A 20,392-nucleotide genomic window follows, 5' to 3' on the forward strand; every position below is an offset into this window, starting at 1 on the left:
AGTGAATTTCTTCTTCTACTACTTCTCTGAGTTGGTAAACAAACTGAAAGGGTTCATACACCTGCAGTGTGTTGTTTGAACAGGTATAAAGCCAAGGTTGGCGATTTCACATCAACAGGGCTGTAGTTGAGCTGGTTGAGAACTTCAAGTTCCTCGATGTCCACATCACTAAGGATCTATCATGGTCCACACACACCAACACAATTGTAAAGAGTGTGCAACAATGTCTTCTCCCCCTCAGGAGGCTGAAAATATTTGGCATGTGCCCTCAGATCCTGAAAAAGTTCAACACCATGCACCATTGCACCTTCTAACACCCCCCCCCCCCCCCCCCCCCCCCCCCCTTAAAAGATTTAGATGCACTATTGTAAAGTGGTTGTTCTACTGGATATTATAGGTGAATGCACCAATTTGTAAGTCGCTCTGGATAAGAGCGTCTGCTAAATGACTTAAATGTAATGTAAATGTAAATTGAGAGCATCTTGACTGGCTGCATCACCGCTTGGTATGGCAACTGCTTGGCAACCAGCCATGAGGCTCTATATAGGGTAGTGCGTACAGTCCAGTACATCACCGGGGCCGAGCTCCCTGCCATCCAGGAAATTGTCTAAGACTCCAGCCACCCAAGTCATAGACTGTTCTGTCTGCTACTGCATACCAAGCAGTACCGATGCACCAAGTCTGGAACCAACAGATCCCTGAACAGATTCTACCCCCCAGCCATAAGACTGTACATAGTTAGTTAAATAGTGAACCAAATAGCTACCCGGGCAATCTGCATTGACCCTTTTTGCACTAACTTTTATTTACTCATCACATACGCTGCTGCTACTGTTTATTATAGGTCATTTTATTCCTAGTTATATGTACATATCTACCTCAATTACCTCGTACCCATGAACATCGACTCGGTACTGGTACCTGTGTATATAGCCAAGTTATCGTTGCTCATTTTGTATTTATTATTACTTTTATTATAACGTGTTTTACTTTTCTATGATATCTCTATTTTCTTTCTCTCTGCATTGTTGGGAAGGGCCGCAAGTAAGCATTTCACTGTTAGTCTACACCTGTTGTTCATGAAGCATGTGATGAATAAAATGTGATTTGATTTAATGCCACTTGACGTTATGGAATGTTTGCACACAAGTATAAATCATTGGATGATCCCCCTGATAACCCGGATGGAATTATGTGATCCTTCCTTAAACCCTTAGGAAGTCCCACCCACTTGACTACTTAAAAATGGTGAAAGTAGTCAATGGGCGCTGCTCATGCTACAAAATAGGCTTTTGGGTACTAGAGTCCTCTATCTATCTCTATGGTCAAAACCAAGAAGTCGCACGAACCATGATGGTTAAGAACCATCCGTCATGGATGCTGTAAAAAAAACGTTGAGTTTTTCCAAAATAATCTAGGACTATACAAACAGATATGCAACGGAAATAAAAACCTCAACTAAAAAAAAATCGACTAAACAATCTATGATAAACAAACGATTATCCGCGTAGGTACACATTTGCATTGACAAGGCTACCAGTAGGTGACGCAGTTTTGAACAGCTAGCCTACTAAACCTACACCCTTGAGAAACCCTCCTTCATCCCTGGTTCATTGAATGGATTCCAATAATAAACAATCCAAAGAATGAGACCAGTGTAATATAAGGTAATCTTGCTAGCTATATTGTTAACAATGTTTTTATTCATTTAAGTCTTAGCAACAATTCACTAAAGTAGGTCTAACTGAGTAGACCTACATTTATTCGTTACTACATATATTAGGGCATGTGGCCTATTGTTATTATTATGCTATTAATATCAGAATTTCTGGAACAATAATACTGATGAACTGATAATAATAATAATAATAATAATCGTTCTATTTTTTGTTATTATTTTATTATCACTAATATTCTGCCTTAGTGCTGAAGTAGATGCATTAGCCTACTGTTTATCAGTCTGTAACTGCAAAATGTCCGTTTCCTCATTGACTAATGCAGGCCGTTGTGATATATAGGCCATCGGATGCATGGAGTATGCCAGACAGTGTGTTGCTGTTGGGCTACACAAAGAAGCAGCAAGCTGCACCGTGTACAGAAAAGGACAAGCAAGATAATAACAAAAAACAGAGACATCCCACTGACCCTTCCACCACTACAGTCACGGAGAGAGCAAGCAGCAGTAAGATTGGTCACTGCCATGCACCAACCTGACCACCCTCCACATGATCTCCTACCACAGAGAAAGGGAGACAGTATTGGCAGAGTCTTCTGAAACCAGAAACGACTGTCCAAAATCAACGCAAGGACAAAAAGGCTGGTCAATTCTACCACAGCCACAGCCATCAGACTTTGATTTTGAGATTTTTTTTAACTGTATTTTTTTCTAAGATATGGGACCTTTTTAATTTAATGTAATATCTTGTGTTTTTTTTAATATTGTCTAAATGACACTGTGCATTCTGCAAAATGTAGTCTTGTGGACTGCGAGCAAGAATTAAATAAATCAATACAGGCCTACAGCAGATAAAATGTAAATCATATGCACAGGACTTTTCGAAAGACATATGGGACCTTCTCAATTGAATGCAATATCTTGTGTTTTTTAAGAATTGTCTAATTGTAACTGTGCATTCTGCAAAATTCAGTATTGTGGACTGCGAGCGTGAATAAAATAAATCAAATAAAAATCAGGCCTACAGCAGGTCAAATGTAAATCATACGCACAGGACGTTTTCAAAGACACTGCACATAGAGGGAAATAGTGCATATTACTACGCAAGGAGACAACGGCCTACAATGGTGCAATGTTGCAATATCGATGTGCAACACAAATGCTTATTGGGGTTATAATATCTTAAAATAACACAATGCGTGCTGACTTCAGTTAAGTTTTCATCATCCCAGTTTTCAGGTACAAGCCATGCCTTGCTACCATGTTATCGTTAGACCGACTTGGCACTATAGCCTACATGAGCTGTCCAGACGTAATAAATGTGTTCAACTGAAGTCATCCTTCGATATCTTTCTTATATATTTTTAAGTAAACCTTAGATTTAATTAGCAAAAGTGTAACCTTGGCATAATATGAATAGGCCTAATTAATCATCATAATCATTCATTTTTTTATGGATTTGTTGTTATTCATAATAATTTGACCATCAATGTAATGGGCTTGTAGTAATGCAGGACGGATTGGCCGCGTAGATCTAATAAGCAGAACATCGCAAACAAAGTTAAACTAGAGAGACTCAAAGCCCGGGCAGATTTGGACTCACACCCCATAGCATTTTCTTATAGCCTACTTGTGGGTGGAATCATATGTCCCCGAAGATGAGCATTATAATAATGACAATGACTACAAACCTACAGTTAAATGGAAGAAAAACATAGTTATCTTATTCCAACAGAGGTCCTTTATTGGATTAAGAAAACCATCATGCGCATTTTCATGGAATTCAGCAATGGCAAAATAATGAAGATATCACTAAGACATGTAGGCCTATTGCGGCATATAATAGGCTATATGTTACAGGTGGTTTTATCATTATGGTACAGACATTTCCGCTAAATGAATGATAAAATGAAAGGCATACCAAATACATTTCTTAACTCGTGCGTGTGTATAGGCCTATAGCTTCCTATGCACTTTGTAAACCTCAAATAAATTACAAATGATAAACCTTTCGTCAGTGAATGCTTGACTTGCATTGAGCAGAAATTAGCCTACGCAAAAAGTTGTGTGTAGGGTAATTTACGTAGGCCTAAATGAATGGGCCGTTTATATGTCAATACAACAAACCAACTGCACTGAACATAGTGTGGATCCAATATCCATCGTCCCAATCTTCCGGCCAATAGAAATTGGGGAGTCTTCAACCCCTAACTAATCACAAACTGATAGGAGAAAATGAAAACACGGAGAGACGAGGCCAGGGTATGTAGTTGGGTATGCTGTAATTACCATAATAATGGAAAATATAAATTAAATATAAAAGGTACCCCTAAAATGTAAAATCGGTAAAACCCAATTTTAACATAACTATGTTGTTGGCTATTGGTAAACACACCCAGGTCAATGGTGTAGGCTACATTTTATACTAACAACGTATCACACTTATGTCAAAGAATGTTAAACCGACTCTTAGCCCCATACTTCAACATAAAACTCAACACTGATAAACATAAAGGCCCCTTTAAGACCAACTGTCCTCAGGCCTTATCGGTAGACAAAAATGCAAACGTAAGTACCTTGAGCTTTTCTACTGGTTCAGCTGAGTAGCCTATGTAAAAATGTTCTGAAGATCTGGTTCTGAACGAATCCGTTCCGTTTTGCTCGAGTCCGCCTCTCCGTGCCTGTTCCTATTGACGCACTTAAAGACTCTTCCCTCAACCTTAAGGCGAGTAGCAGCGACCAATCACCATGCCATTACAGGCTTCAGAGGAAGCTGTTTATGTGACTCCAGCGCTAATTAGGCTCATGAACTAACAAATCGCTTGCACAACTGGTGAGGAACCGATCACATCCATGGATTGTCTGGCGCAGTTGACCACCTTTATGGCTATTTGTTGATTTGTTGTTACTTTGGCTTCTATTCTTGCTGCACTCTTCGTTCCAAAGTTATTTATGCTGACAAACTTTCTCGGTGTGGAGTAGTAACCTATTTTTACGAAGAACGCCTGCACCTCTTAAACTCTAAGCTGGGGAATCTTGACTATCAAACCATGTTTCAACCTACACCGAAGAGGTGTTTTACTATAGAATCGTTGGTAGCGAAGGATAATCCTCTACCAGTGTCGAGGTCTGAGGAGCCCATACGACCAGCAGCTCTGAGCTATGCAAACTCCAGCCAGATGAATCCATTTCTGAACGGGTTTCATTCCAGCGGCAGGGGCGTCTACTCTAATCCGGACTTGGTGTTCGCTGAGGCGGTCTCACATCAGAACAACTCCGGTGTCCCAGTTCATTCGGTACCACCTCCACACGCTTTGGCTCACCCACTTTCATCCTCACATAGTCCGCACCATCTTTTTGCCAGCCAGCAAAGGGACCCCTCAACTTTTTACCCATGGCTAATACATAGATATAGGTACTTGGGTCACAGATTCCAAGGTAGGTTGAAGTTACATTTGTCTTTTTAACGCATTTATTACGTATTTATGCTGTTAAGCCATTTTGGATGTTCCATCGCATTTATGTCGGCCAATATAACATGTAATTATGAGAATAAAGAAACGAATGATAAATATCAGTGAGCTATCGAATTTTGGAAATATATGCGCTATCGCCTTGTCTCGAACAGTTTTACAAAGTGTTTTTGTCTGTTATAATTAGAACACTGTTCAACTGAAATAGGCTAGAGTCCTTTTAGTAGCCTAATGTAGGGCATAGTATTTCTCTATGTGGGGACACGGGTTCACATTTATTTTGCTGGTAGTCTATAGCCTATCATTTTACATTTTGTTTAAAAAAGGAATTGCAAAGAGTGGACTTTTAAAAGGTCCTTTAGCATCTAAAACATTTCATTGAAACAAAAATAAGCATAAAACCTTACAACTGTAAAGTGTAGGCCTATATAATTCATTGACTTGTTATTTTGAAGAAAAAAAATGATTGTTGAAAATTAAATAATGATTTAATTTGGCCTAGGTATTTACTTCGTGTTTAAACTGAGTGCAAATCAACTTAACTACATTGATAGATGCCTGTGTATTTTTTTTGTAATCATCCGTGCCTTGGAATAGGCATTGGGTCGTATTTGTGGGCTGTGTTTTTATTGCCCAAACTGCTGTTTAAGAAATTGTACACAATGCACTTTTTAAAATTGCACTATTCATTTAACGTCCCCCAAATTGGACTGTCATTTTAGAAAATTATATATATTTTTGCCGGTGGATGATATTGATCTTTTTCTGAAAACAGTGACATGCAAATTGTATAATAAGTGAACGATCTGTTTTCATAATGGTTATATTAATAAGGGTCTTGATAGTAATTCTGACAAAAAATGTAGGCTAATGTAGTCTATTTTATTCTCCACCATATACTTACAGTATATCAGTGACTGTAGGCTAATGTTAAAAATAAAAGATCGAAAAGGGTTAGGCTATAGAAGCTTCTAGGCCCCTTTGTGATTGTAGACCATTGTGTTGCTATTTTCTTATGTGTAGGCCTAGTGTTTTTAGGATAACCAAAGACTGTATCGAAACGGCGCTTAATTTAGCCACTCCATAGCACTATTGTTTCCATTTGAATAATATATACTGTATCAATTTGCTATTGTTATAATTATTGCAAAAAAATTGTCAAGGTGTTGTGTGACTAAATTGGTTTCAATGTTCAATTGAGTGTTGCCGTAGACTTTAGTTAAAAGTTAGAAGGCCCAAGTCTGCGGTATAGCCAAATTATGAGCATAGCATCATCATCTCTTTAGCCTCAGTTTGCAACATAAGAGTGGTCATAATTAATATCCCTCCCATTGTCGTTTTCAGGTAACGAAACAAGCCCGGAGAGCTTCCTTTTGCACAATGCACTGGCCAGAAAGCCCAAAAGAATTCGGACAGCTTTTTCCCCTTCCCAACTTCTGCGGCTTGAGCACGCATTTGAAAAAAACCATTACGTCGTAGGTGCCGAACGAAAACAGCTTGCGCACACCCTTAGCCTCACAGAAACTCAGGTAAGAAAATGAATTGAATATTCACAAGTGTATCGTTAAATCCGCATTAGGCCTACTTTGAATAGGGAATGGATTTAAAAGACGATTGTGTTAAGTTGCATCAGACCTGACATGACGCACAGGTTTGTGGGGTGTTTTTCAAGGGGTGTTTTATAGCCCGTATGCCTACCTACATTAGGCTATTGGACAATAATAAGTTGTTTTGGTGTTGGCTACGGAATCTGTGAATATGCTAAATTTATCTGAATAGGCTAATTATTTATTGGGAATTCATATGCCTGCCTATAAGTGACATTACGGGAATTCTTTATTCATTTCTTGAAAACACGACAATGTGTTGTCTGTTGGGGGAAACTGCACACATGCTATGGTTAATCCGTATACCAAGTCAAATTTATGAATTTCACATAGGCCTAAATGCTATTTTATTTAAAAATTGAAATGAAGGGGGGGAAATGATATAAATGAAAACAGACGTTTATTCATTTTTCAAAATTAGGCCTACTATTGGATTGACCTGTGAACTCACAGTTTCAGAGATACAAAAATACATGTATACACCACCATCGGCCTTGAGGCTTTTAGTTGGATGAAATCCATGATCATTGTACAACCTCGTTGGGTTGAATTACTTTGTTTTGGGGAAAAAAAGGTTTCCATTCAAAATGGAGGGCAATTAACCAGTTAAACATTTTAAAGGATCTATGGCACGATAAAAAAAAAGAATGAGACGGACTCAATGAATTTCCCTGGCCATATTTAAGATCGTATTTGTGCCTATCAGCTTGTGGAACGGTCGGTGTCTTTTGTCCCAGTGTCGCCACCGGCTCTTCTCTAAACGGAGGCTTTCAGAGGGGAATGAGGGAGAAATTAACCATCACCCACTTCAATTAGCTGACTGAAAGCACATTAAATGCACCTCACTTGCCAAGCTGTCAGACGGATGGCTTGTATATATTAATATTGCCCACTAGCCTATTGATATGCATTTACAAAAGAATGCTTTTACATTTTTGGGGAAATTATTCGAAATTAAATTAAACTTATTTGTTATGCATTGCATATTCGTGGGCCTGTTTGCGCCCGTTTATTTTCGACCAAGGGGACGTCGATGTCTGGTAATTGGCTTATGTTTGTACTATAAAAAAATAGAGCATGCAATACATGCCATTTTTGACCTAGGCAATATCCCATCTGAAAATAACCGTACTTCTAGCCTAACTTGTAAGACATTTAGGGCCTATAGCATTGGACAAATTTTCACACGGCGATCTATGAGACCGTATGCAAAAATGTAAGGCCTTTGCACTCCTTTTATAGTCTATGCTTGTATCTCTTTTGCTATTCTGCTATTTGAATTCTCACTTTAAGCAGATGGATAGTTATTGTTTAGTAATTTGGTATTTATTGTAGCCTTTATTTATTTCCTTTAGGTAAAAGTGTGGTTTCAGAACCGAAGAACCAAGTTCAAGCGGCAAAAGTTGGAGGAGGAGGGTTCAGATTCGCAACAGAAGAAGAAGGGGACCCATCACATAAACCGATGGAGACTCGCAACTAAACAAGGATCGGGAAGCCCGGAGGAAATTGATGTAACTTCAGACGATTAAAATACGAAATTGTTTGAACCTGGGACAGCCGTGTGGCGTGAAGGATGACATGGCTAAGGATGCTGTGTACAGAGAGACAGAGAGAGGGTAAAGCCAATGTCACATTTCGATTCTTCGGAGATCGGCAGCTGAGGGTGAGAGATCCGATTGGTGGCACTGCTGTCACTACCATGGGTCTGTCAAACCATATCAAATTTCCCAGGCAAAAGTGATTGACAGTATCGCAGTCCACCTACCTGACCACCATCCACGCATCAACCCACCACTTCAACCTCCCACGAACCACCCAAAAATTAATCTCCAATTCACATTGGACATTTGCACTTCTGAAAGTTTCTAAATATGAACGTTTCCACTCAAGATACCAAAATCCACAACTGTTTTTGTAAAACTTAAATTGCATGGTAGACTTTCTGGTAGTTGTTTTAATTTGATCATTTTCTCAAAAACAACTTTGTTTAACTCTATTTTCAATCTCAGAGATGTTGTGCTTCTTCCTTTTTACAAAGTGTGCAGTCTTTTAATTAATGATTATCGTGTTAAAGTGATTGTGAGAACAGTATGAAGTAGCAGTGCTGCGTTATAGTGTTTTTAAAGAAAATGTATTTCGAAAACTTGATAGAAGTTTATCAAACCACAGATAAAGTACTTAAAGGGAAAGTATCCAGGACATTCCTTAAACCTAAAGCTTTACCATGTCTCCGTTATTCTGTCACGAGCATATTGTCAGGATTTGACCCTCCCGTGAGAGTTGCCACAAAGGACTAATGCAAGAATTGACTGCCGTAGAGGCGAGAAAACGTCAAGCACTGAGCGTATCCATGTACAGAGATACTAAAAGTTAATGTTTCTGTTAAACCCTCTTTTATCAGAATGTAAATAATGTTGTGTTTGTGTTAAGTTTGCTACAATTTTAACACAAAGTATACTTCCAAGAAGTATGTAATTGTTAATATTTTGTCAATAAAGTTTTATCAATATGTTGCGCGCGGAGTAAAAGTAGGGTTTTGATTTAAGATCAACTTTCATATCTTGACATTTTATAAAGAGACCTGTTACGCTCTCCAATTCAAGCGTGTATTATTTCACACTTTGTATAGGCTATTGGCTGCCACCAATCACCGCTTCATATATCTTGATTTTGGTCAAACCAGTCTCACAATTAGCCTATATTTGAGAAAGGCCTATAACTAACTTTAGAAGGAATCCAGACAATGTGGCTTGTTAAAAGTAACTTAGAAAATCCTAAATTATTTTTCTGTGGCAAGTGCATGGTTGTTTTTCCGGTGGTTCATTTGCTCCTCAGTCTGATAGACTGCATTAATCCGTTTTTATTTAGAGGGGCAGCGTCTGGTCTGTTCAGGCTACAAAGAGTCCTACGAGCTTTTGTGAAAGTGCAAATCAGTTTAGGCAATTATCATGCGAGTAATATGAGGGGGAAAGGGGATGCATTGCCCAGTGGTCCACTTTAATCTCTTAATCCGTGGATCCAAGGGGGCTTGGTTGGACATAATTTAGTACAATCTGACTACCCCTCACGAAGTGATAAGGGAAGGTTGCAATGTGCAGCAAAATGAGATCTTTGTTTAAAATCTTGTCTCCGACAGCCACGAGTAGGATATGCGTACACGCGCTCTTCCCACAAATTGATCACAAACAAAACAGCATCAACGCATGTATACTCTTTCCCCATTTTATGTGTAGCCTATTACGCTTGTACGGCAAAAATAAATTCTCTATATTTTGTTTTTGTTTTTACATCTAAGAGCTTAATAGACCAACGTATTTCTTTATAAGTGACTCAAACATAACATTTTATTATTGATTTATTCAGGGAAAACCCATTGACACCAAGGTCTCATTCACAAGGGTGCCCTGGTCACAGTAGCACAATTAAATACAACATGGAAACAAAACAGCCATCAATACAATGTAAAATAAAAGAAAAAATACAGCACAACACAATTTAAGAAAAACAGTTACACTTCTCAGCTACAAAATGTTCTATTCCTCAGCTACTAAGTCCTCAGTCAATAATTTAAATTGCCATAGCGACACCAGAACATCCTATTGTAATGAGTTTTGTGAATTGTTTGAGTAGTGAGGTGCATTAAAAGTAAGAAAGGATTTACCTAATTCGGTGGAGACCCGAGGAACCTCAAGAGTTAACCAACTCTGTGAGAGGGTTTGGTATCTCATGTTTCTATGCTTCAACAACGAAGTTAGGTAAGTCGGAAGCTTGTGTAGTAGAGTTTTGTAAACAGAAAGGGAATATTGAAGTGACCTACAGGACTTTAATGAGGACCAGCTAACCTTTTAATACAGGATGCGTATTAAAACCGTAACCTGTGATAAATCGGAGGGGGTTTGGTAGACAGCATCCCCAAAGGTTTAAGAGTAGTGGCTGCTGCATTCTGGTAACTGGTGTCACCATAGTCAAGAACTGGCAGGAAAGTTGACTACAATATGCTTTCGGCTGTTTAGAGAGAGGCGTTTTAACTAGCTCATCAGTATGTTTCTTTTTACCCTTGCCAATCCAAATGCCCAGATATTTATAGGCGCGAGCCCGATCAATGGGTGAGCCATTAAATTAATAAATGTGTAGTCCAATGCAAATGGAAAAAACCCACATCCAATTGCTTTAAATGTTGCAACATTAAACTGTATTATATTTACACTATGTATCTCCTAAACATGTGAAGTCCCACCATTCACATTGTATGATGTGAGGTGTAGTGTCTGTTTCTATAATTGTTTTACATCTTGAAAAGGAGCTTTTCGGAGGGGGTGGTGTGGGCTATAGGCCTACATACAAACTATGGTCCCCATATATGGATGGGGAGTTTTAATCGGCCCATGGACTATAACAGCAATAAGAATCTTCAGAGAATACCATTAGCTTTGAAAAAAACCCTAAAAGCTTTATTACAAACCCAGCTTTGAAATAGGGGGATTAGAGGGCTGAAAAGGTCCCACAATAGTTAGAAGAAAAGGTTTCATGCTAATGAGGTTAATGCCCTTTGTATCTCCGGACTCCACAACTTCATTACTCCTATCTCCGGCAACACCGAGCGGCTCAGAGCGCGCAATCCACTCGAGCTTCTCCCTACCCTGCCTAAAGAAGGATTTGATAGCAGTCCTGTTCAAACTAGATAATTATATATTTTCAAGTTGGAATTAAGATAAAGAAAGTGCAGTGAAGGCGGTGAGCCTTGATCCGCTGCAAACAAATTTGGCGCACTTTCTCCCTCCGCGGTGCCTCAATAAGCAGGACAGCCCCCTCATTCTGACTGGGTCTCGTTTTATTAACTGTGCACTCTTTTGATTGAAACAAGTCCAGTGTTTTGAATTTAAAGGCAGATTATTGTATACAACGAAATTAAATAAATGTTATAATGAAGAACCGGATCTGTTCAAATGTACGGGTTCCCATGAATAGCCTATACATTAGCACTTCTACACAAGTAGGCCTATACAGGCTATTCACAGAGCTAATTTGGAGCTAGGGGAGGACATTTCTATTCAAACCTGCATTGCAGGCCTTTATGACACATGCTGAAATGTATTTTATTTTATAGTGGATATATTCGTCAAATAGGCTATTGGATTAACACTGCACACTATTTGGTGGTTTTGTGATAAAGGCTATGATAGGCCTATATTTTTCATAGAAGTCTGTGCATAGGCCTATGACTGCGTAAAGCCTCGACCTTTTCATTTTTACAAGGCCTACAATTGCAAAGATTTACATATCTTGGGTTTTGACAATTTAACATTTTCACTGAGGTAAAGCAGCAACGCAAGGGGTAAAATACCAATGTGCGCAGGAAAGCGCACCTGTCTTCTTGAACAAGGCAGGTGAAAACGTTGTTTGTCATTGTTCATCTTTAGTGGTTCCGGTAGACCTACTGTTTCCTCCACTCAAACTTGCTCTGGGTCAGTGAATATGAAGTTATGAGATACTAGACCCAATATACTGTATCAATCGATTCCTTTCCCAAACAATACAGCTGTGTGTATGGGGAGTGCTGGGGACCTTGTGACCCGCTTATTTAACCTTGCGCTGCTCCGCCGTACAGAGGCTAAAGTTTTTTTTGGCCGCCCTTAGTAAGGACTGGGAAACGATCAATCATCAAAGCCCCATGGCTTGGGTTTATTATTTAGTTACTATAGCCAGATCATTCCTGGCTGCTAAATACTCGACGAGGAATATGGATTCTGACACCATCTGTAAGCCAAAGGTCTAGTTCTAGGCTACTTACCTGATGTGAAATAATTATCCGCCATTTAAAGAACCGTCCTATCAAATGATCCCAGTGACCCAAACCCCCTAATCTGCAATTAGTAGGTCTAAATATGTCCGCTGATGTTGCTAATGTGAATGGTATTTGGATGGCGACCATTACACACCAATAACGCACTTCCCCGCTATAGCCTAAATACTGAAAACAAGTATATCTGCAAAAACAAACACACATTAGATGAAGTCCACTATATAAAACATGCAATGAGACTAATCTGCTCTTGTTAGCGTAACACGGGCCCTATAGCCTACTTATAACTCGCACTCACAAATATAGGCTACATTTCATCACCATTATGCACAGATGAGCGACTGCAAGCATGGTATAGCCTTATATCATGTGTGATTTATGATCCGGTTTTTGAAGACTTTAAAGACATTTTTGCATTTACTGGTAGGCCTAGGGCCTAGGCCACAGTGGTGCATGCCAACTGCCGTCCTACTCGGATTCACGTTGCTTGAAACTAGGTAATGCCAACTTCTGTCCTCTCATTCACGTTGCTTGACACTAGCTACACTGTAAAAAGTCATTAGTTCTGCTAACTCAATTATTTTGACGAAACCCGTTGCCTAGAACCATTCGAGTAACCCACCTCAAAGTATTTCAGTGTTCAATACTTAAAGTAATAAAGTGACCTTTTAAAAAATATATTTTTAAATGTAACCTTTATTTAACTAGCCAAGTCAGATAAGAACAAATTCTTATTTACAATGACGGCCTACCCAGACAGACGCTAGGCCAACTGTGGGACTATAGGACTCCCAATCACGGCCGGATGTGATGCAACCTGGATTCGAACCAGGGACTGCAGTGACGCCTCTTGCACTGAGATGCAGTGCCTTTGACCGCTGCGCCACTCGGGAGCCATAATCACCACCTATATCTTTTAAAGTTGTAAGTTGCATTATGTATTCTGTACTATAACGATTGAAGTTACTTGAACATTACATTTGTTGTAGTGAACACTAAAATGTAGAGTCCCTTCTATTTAAATTATTAACCTTCATTACAATTTTTTTTCACGTGTAAATAGTAGGCCTAGGTAGTTCTGATGAGTAGGCTAATTGTCAGTGGTCGTGTGTTAATGTTTAACATTGTTTTTTATGTATTTGACCATGTGTAATTTTAGCAGGCATTGTTGAGCACGGTGCTTATTCCTCTTGCAGTAACTGGAGGTAGAGCTGTAAGCGTTACAGGATGCTGCATTAGCCTCTGACACGAAGGGCTCTATTCAATCTGTAAATCTGATGAATTACATATTCCGCGAAAGAAATGTAAGGGTCATTTCCGATTGAGCCCACATATGCAACATTTTCCGTGAACGCAGTCTCTACTAAAGCAGGAACATTGCCTTTAAATTTCCAGCACCGTGTAAAATCTCTGAAGCTGGAGACTCATATCTCCCTCACTAGCTTTAAGCACCAGCTGTCAGAGCAGCTCACAGATCACTGCACCTGTACATAGCCCATCTGTAAACAGCCCATCTATCTACCTACCTCATCCCCATACTGTATTTATTTATTTATCTTGCTCCTTTGCACCCCAGTATCTCTACTTGCACATTCATCTTCTGCACATCTACCATTCCAGTGTTTAATTGCTATATTGTAATTACTTCGCCACCATGGCCTACTTATTGCCTTAACTTACCTCATTTGCACTCACTGTATATAGACTTTTTGTTTTCTTTTGTTCTACTGTATTATTGACTGTATGTTTTGTTTATTCCATGTGTAACTGTGTTGTTGTATGTGTCGAATTGCTATGCTTTATCTTGGCCAGGTCGCAGTTGCAAATGAGAACTTGTTCTCAACTGGCCTACCTGGTTAAATAAAGGTGAAATAAAGAAAGAAAAGAAAAATGAACTTCCGCAATGCGGATTAAATAGAGCCCTAAGATTAGTACGTACACATGACCTTGTTGATAGTGGGACTGGCCTGTCTCATTACTGAACGCCGGATTGTCTGACGGTTTTTATATCAGTTCACCGTGATCAATTACACGTCATAGCACAACAAACTGCTTAATACTGTTTTAGAATGATACTTTTCACTGTATACACTGACCGTTGGAGATGTTTGAGTAGCCACTACTCAATTTCTATAATGAGTTAGGTAGTTACTTTTTTACATTGTATACAGTGCAGTCTACACAGTGTCAGCTACTGCCATTTCACATTCTCATCTCAACTGGTAGACTAAAGTCGTGTCAGAGAAGAAAATGTTTTTGAGCTGATACTTATAGTTTGCGGTTGCACTGTCAGAATCTGACGTCACGACAAAACTTGATCTGTCCTGTTTCACAAATTGCTTCTGAAATTGATCCTTGAAACGAGAGAATGAACCCTACACAATTCCCTTGGCCTTGACATAAGGTACAGCGATAAATATACAAGAATAATGAGCAATTACCATATAATCACCCCCCAAATAGCTTACATAATAATAAATTAAACATTGTAGTTTCTCGGATACAGTTTCTCATTTTATTATTAACGAGGGGGGGGGGGGGGGCCTTGCATGGTGCAGAGATAGGCTTATTGAGAGGATGATGTTTTCCAAACACAACAATTCTATTTTTTCCGTGCGTAAGGCAGATCAAATTGTTATTCCGATGGGCGGGCTGCGTAGTTCACTGACTTTTTCTAATGATATTGATCGCGTGGTTTTGATGCCTATGCTGGAAACATGGAAAAAGAACTACAAAACAGAGATTTTTAATCAACTTTAAGTAGCCTTTTCAAAATAATATTTTTGAAATATAAGTGTCAAAGGTTTCATGTTGTTATGTTGTTGACATAACTGAGGAAACGTGCGCGCGCGCACACACACACACTGCTTGAGGTCGTTCATTTGGATAAGATTATATAACATTTAGGAGACAGTTACACCCTATCCATTCTAGAAGTGCAAACTTAGCATTTTTGGATTATTACTTTTTATGTTGGATAGTGCTGCATAAAATCAGCCGAGGTAAACAATTTTCATTATCACGGATTACCATTGATTACCATTAAGCCCTGCATAGCTTATTTAACAACTACTGCCACCGTTTCTGTAGCCTTATAGTAACACCTTATTTGTAATATTCACATTTGAATTTATGACACTTTCTTCAACTGACTTACGATAAAGTAAGAAAGACATAGTCCTGGTAACTTTAATTGCCCATTTCCCAGAGGGTTATTATACCTATTTTACCAATCATTTACACCTATCATTGGCTACAGTTACATTTTAGCTTCAGGATAACATACACCTGCAAATACTGCGGGGTTAAGTTTAGCATCCTGTCCAAATTAGCCTATCATGATTTTGTTGCTTATTTTTCACTAATGTTTTAATAGGGCCTACTTTTATTTGGGTCAAGACTGTAGCCTACACCGAAGAACCATGAAACGTGACATGTTTATAACCTAAACGTCAGTGTTTAAAACTTAAACACTAAGCATTTGGATTTGCCAATAAGTGTTCTCATCTGAAACACAGGCGTTTAGAATGCGTTTAGAATGCAATATTGAACACAATAGTCAGCTTTTTCCAGTCAGTTTCCAACCGGAAGAACACCTATAGTGTTCAGATTTTAAACACTAGTGTTTACGTTGCCATAGTTTAAAGTACGTTTAATCATTAGAAATTGATGTGAAGTTACATGCCTTTTATTCAGATCTGTGTAAGGAATGTCTGTCACCTTACCTACAGTTCATTTGGAAAGTATTCAGACCCATTGAGTTTTTCCACATTTTGTTATGTTACAGCCTTATTCTAAAATGTATTAAATAGTTCTCCACCCTCATCAATCTACACACAATGCCCCTAAATGAAAAAGCAAAAATAGTTTTTTAGACAATTTTGAAAATTAAAAACTGAAATATTACATTTACATAAGTATTCAGACCCTTTGCTCAGTACTTTGTTGAAGCACCTTTGGCAGTGGTTACAGACTTGAGTCTTTTTGGGTATGATGCTACAAGCTTGGCATGCCTGTATTTGGGGAGTTTCTCCTATTCTTCTCTGCAGATTCTCTCAAGCTATTTCAGGTTGGATGGGGAGCGTCGCTGCATCTGCTATTTTCAGGTTTCTCCAGAAATGTTAGATCGGGTTCAAGTCCGGGCTCTGGCTGGGCCACTCAAGGACATTCAGAGACTTGTCCAGAAGCCACTCCTGCGTTGGCTGTGTGCTTAGCTTCGTTCTCCTGTTTTAAGGTGAACCTGCGCCCCTGTCTGATGTCCTGAGCGCTCTGGAGCAGATTTTTATCAAGGATATCTCTGTACTTCATCTTTCCCTCGATCCTGACTAGTCTTCCAGTGCCTGCCACTGAAACACATCCTCACAGCATGATGCTGCCACCACCATGCTTCACAGTAGGGATGGTACCAGGTTCCCTCCAGACATGACGCTTGGCATTCAGGCCAAAGAGTTCAATCTTGGTTTCGTCAGACCAGAGAATCTTGTTTCTCATGGTCTGAGAGTCTTTAGGTGCCTTTTGGCAAACTGCAATTTTTTTTAATTGAGCCTTAATTTTACTAGGCAAGTCAGTTAAGAATAAATTGTTATTTTACAATTACCCTGGCCAAACCTTCACCTAACCCGGACGACACTAGGCCAATTGTGCGCCGCCCTATGGGACTCCCGATCACAGCCAGTTGTGATACAGCCCAGGATCGAACCAGGGTCTGTAGTGACACCTCTAGCACTGAGATGCAGTGCCGTAGACTGCTGCAGACTGCTGCACCACTCAGGAAATAAATTTATTGAGGACTGGCTTCTGTCTGGCCACTCTACCATTAAGGCCTGATTGGTGGAGTGCTGCAAAGATGGTTGTCCTTCTGGAAGTTTCTCCCATCTCCACAGAGGAACTCTGGAGCTCGGTTTAGAATGACCATCGGGTTCTTGGTCACCTCTCTGACCAAGGCCCTTCTTCCCTGATTGTTCAGTTTGGCCGGGCGACCAGCTCTAGGAAGAGTCTTGGCGGTTCCAAACATCTTCCATTTAAGAATGATGGAGGCCACTGTGTTCTTGGGGACTTTCAATGCTGCAGAAATGTTTTGGTACCCTTCCCCAGATCTGTAACTCAACACAATCCTGTCTCGGAGCACTACGGTCAATTCCTTCCACTTCATGGCTTGGTTTTTGCTCTGACATGCCCTGTCAACTGTGGGACCTTAGAAACACAGGTGTGTGCCTTTCCAAATCATGTCCAATCAATTGAATTTACCACAGGTGGACTCCAATGAAGTTGTAGAAACATCTCAAGGATGATCAATGGAAACAGGATGCACCTGAGCTCAATTTTGAGTCTCATAGCAAAGGGTCTGAATACTTACGTAAATAAGGTATTTCTGTATTTTATTTTTAATAAATTAGCTAAAACCCCCTTTATGGGGTATTGTGCGTTGATTGATGAGGGAAAAAAATAATTCAATCCATTTTAGAATAAGGCTGTAACATAACAAAATGTGGAAAAAGTCAAGGGGCCTGAATACTTTCCAAATGCACTGTACATTTAATCTCAACTGAACAGGACATTTTATTCAAGGAATCTTTTTAATCACATGTTGTTGTTACTGGACTGTGTTGAGTTAATTTCTGTTAAAGCTGCAATATCTAACTTTTTGGGCAACCCCTGACCATATTCACAAAGAAATTGAGTTATAGATCTGTCATTCTCATTGAAAGCAAGTCTAAGAAGCAGTAGATATGTATGTGCTCTTCCCGTTCTTACGTTTCGTTTTTGGTCTTTTACTTTAGGTTTTGTACAAACAGCTGAAAATACAATATTTTTGGTTATGGAAAATATATTTCACAGCGGTTAGATAGTACAATGATTCTCTATGCTTTACTTGGTTGTTTTGTCACATAAACTGAAATTAGCCGTGCTATTAGAACTTTAGCAACCAGGAAATGACGGAGCGATTTTTGCATAGTGAGTCTTCAACTCTCTCAAAGTGAAAAAGATGTGTGAGGGGCATCATGAGCATATTTCCCAGCATGCTCTGTTGCAGGTTGCTTTTTAGAATAGTTTGTTTGAATATCTATGTTTCCTCATGCACATTGATTAATCTTGTACTATACACAGATAAATACATATTTCTGGACTAATCTAATCTGTAAGGGTTTGAATTGATTGCACCCGTTACTGAGATGGTTGTTCCAGTTTAGATGGTTTAGGTATTTAAAAGAGATAGTTAAGTAGTTCTCCAAGCAATAATTCTGATTGCAGGTTGTTCATGATAAAATATAAAAATGATTGGAAATCTTCCTTCTAGCTGGGTTCAGATAGGAATGACTATTTACTCGTCATTGCACGAACCATCAGTTTTTGACTGCAGGTTTGATGTGGGCCATGAGCCAGGATTTCCAGACCACAATGACAAATAGGCCATAATGAAATGTCTACTTCATGGTCTTAAAGGCTTTGGTTTTAATTGAGACACAATCACTTTGCTAGTCAGTTGGATAAGGCATCAGGAAAATAAGTTGTTGAATGAAACAAACATATTGCTGTCACTAACAAACACAATCATGAGTGGGTATCTCTCACATTCACTGGAATAGCATGCTGGGAAATATGCAAATAAAGCTTTACACCCTACTCTGTTAAAAGAACACCCCCATTATTTAGTGTTTATAACCTCAACACCTTGTGCTGAATGAACGTGTTAATGTGTTTAAAAAGTGTACATTGAATAAACATGTTCTGGTGTTTACATCTAAACACTGTGACGCGTTTTCATTGAAATTCTAAATGCCTGAGGCGTTTAAAAAAGTGTTACAGAAAAGTGTTAAGTTCTGTGTTCAGATCCTAACATTTGGTTTTACAGTGTTTATGCATGCACGCACACACGTGGTTATGGATTGCATGAAATATTCAGTGTGGACCCTTGTGTTGTTATTGATGCTCGAAAGGTTTTGTTGAAATGTTCTCCATGCAGAATTGATTAACATTGTATATCACAAGCTGTTAACTAGCAACATCATTTTTTGAAATTCCTTTATTACAGAATAGGTCTAGACTCGTGATGCTTCTTGTGTTCACATCAGTTGTTCGCTAGTGTTGCTAAATACTTGAATCATGACGTAATGTAGGGTCCCTGGCTGTTACTGTTTTCTGGGCATATTATGTCTAATTGCAAATTTGAGTATTCAGGAATCCCCTGTCCCCACCCCTTTCCTCTCCTTGATGATATAGTCTACAGAGTGAGAGAGAGATAGAAAGAGAGAAAGCACAGGAGCACAGAGCAATGATGGGAGCTTTTTGAACATAAAAAGTTTCTATTCTCTAACACTTTAATTAACACATATCTGAATATTATTCTTTGGGACAAGTCTGCACATGGCAAAAAAGCCGTGTTTGACAATAGGAACACGTACCTCTTCAATGAAATTACTCTGGCAGTGGTATAAATCAGCACACTATTGGAATCAACTATAAAAATGTATATATTCTCCATAGGCCTACATATTATTGACACAGCAAAATCATAGCCAATGCACAAGGTCAAAGCTGGGTTCGTTATTTGGTCAAGAGATGTCTAGAGTGCAGCAGTGACAAATGGCCCATTTTATAAGTAAACATTTAAATAGTGTTTCGGCAAGATGGGACTCAGAAACATTAAACTTCTCCCAACTGTAGACGTCTCTTTCGCCGTCCAGCTACAGTAGCATATATGGTTCCTTGGAAGTTGTGGGAACATATGTTTTTGGTTTCACATTGGCTGTGGGAATGAAGCCATACATTTCTTACATTTACATTTTAGTCATTTAGCAGACGCTCTTATCCAGAGTGACTTACAGTAGTGAAT

At 39.1% G+C, this 20,392-nt stretch overlaps 1 protein-coding gene across 1 annotated transcript; it reads left to right on the top strand.

The window, feature by feature from the left end:
- Positions 1-4,289: 4,289 nt before the first annotated feature.
- LOC115193994 (homeobox protein EMX2-like) lies at positions 4,290-9,351 on the top strand. Its single transcript, XM_029753202.1, has 3 exons — positions 4,290-5,113; positions 6,493-6,677; positions 8,111-9,351. The coding sequence occupies exons 1-3, from the start codon at positions 4,726-4,728 to the stop codon at positions 8,282-8,284; spliced, it is 747 nt and encodes a 248-aa protein (XP_029609062.1). The 5' UTR covers positions 4,290-4,725; the 3' UTR covers positions 8,285-9,351.
- Positions 9,352-20,392: the final 11,041 nt, after the last annotated feature.

This window comes from Salmo trutta, chromosome 5, assembly GCF_901001165.1.
Source record: "Salmo trutta chromosome 5, fSalTru1.1, whole genome shotgun sequence".
Lineage (NCBI taxonomy): Eukaryota > Metazoa > Chordata > Actinopteri > Salmoniformes > Salmonidae > Salmo > Salmo trutta.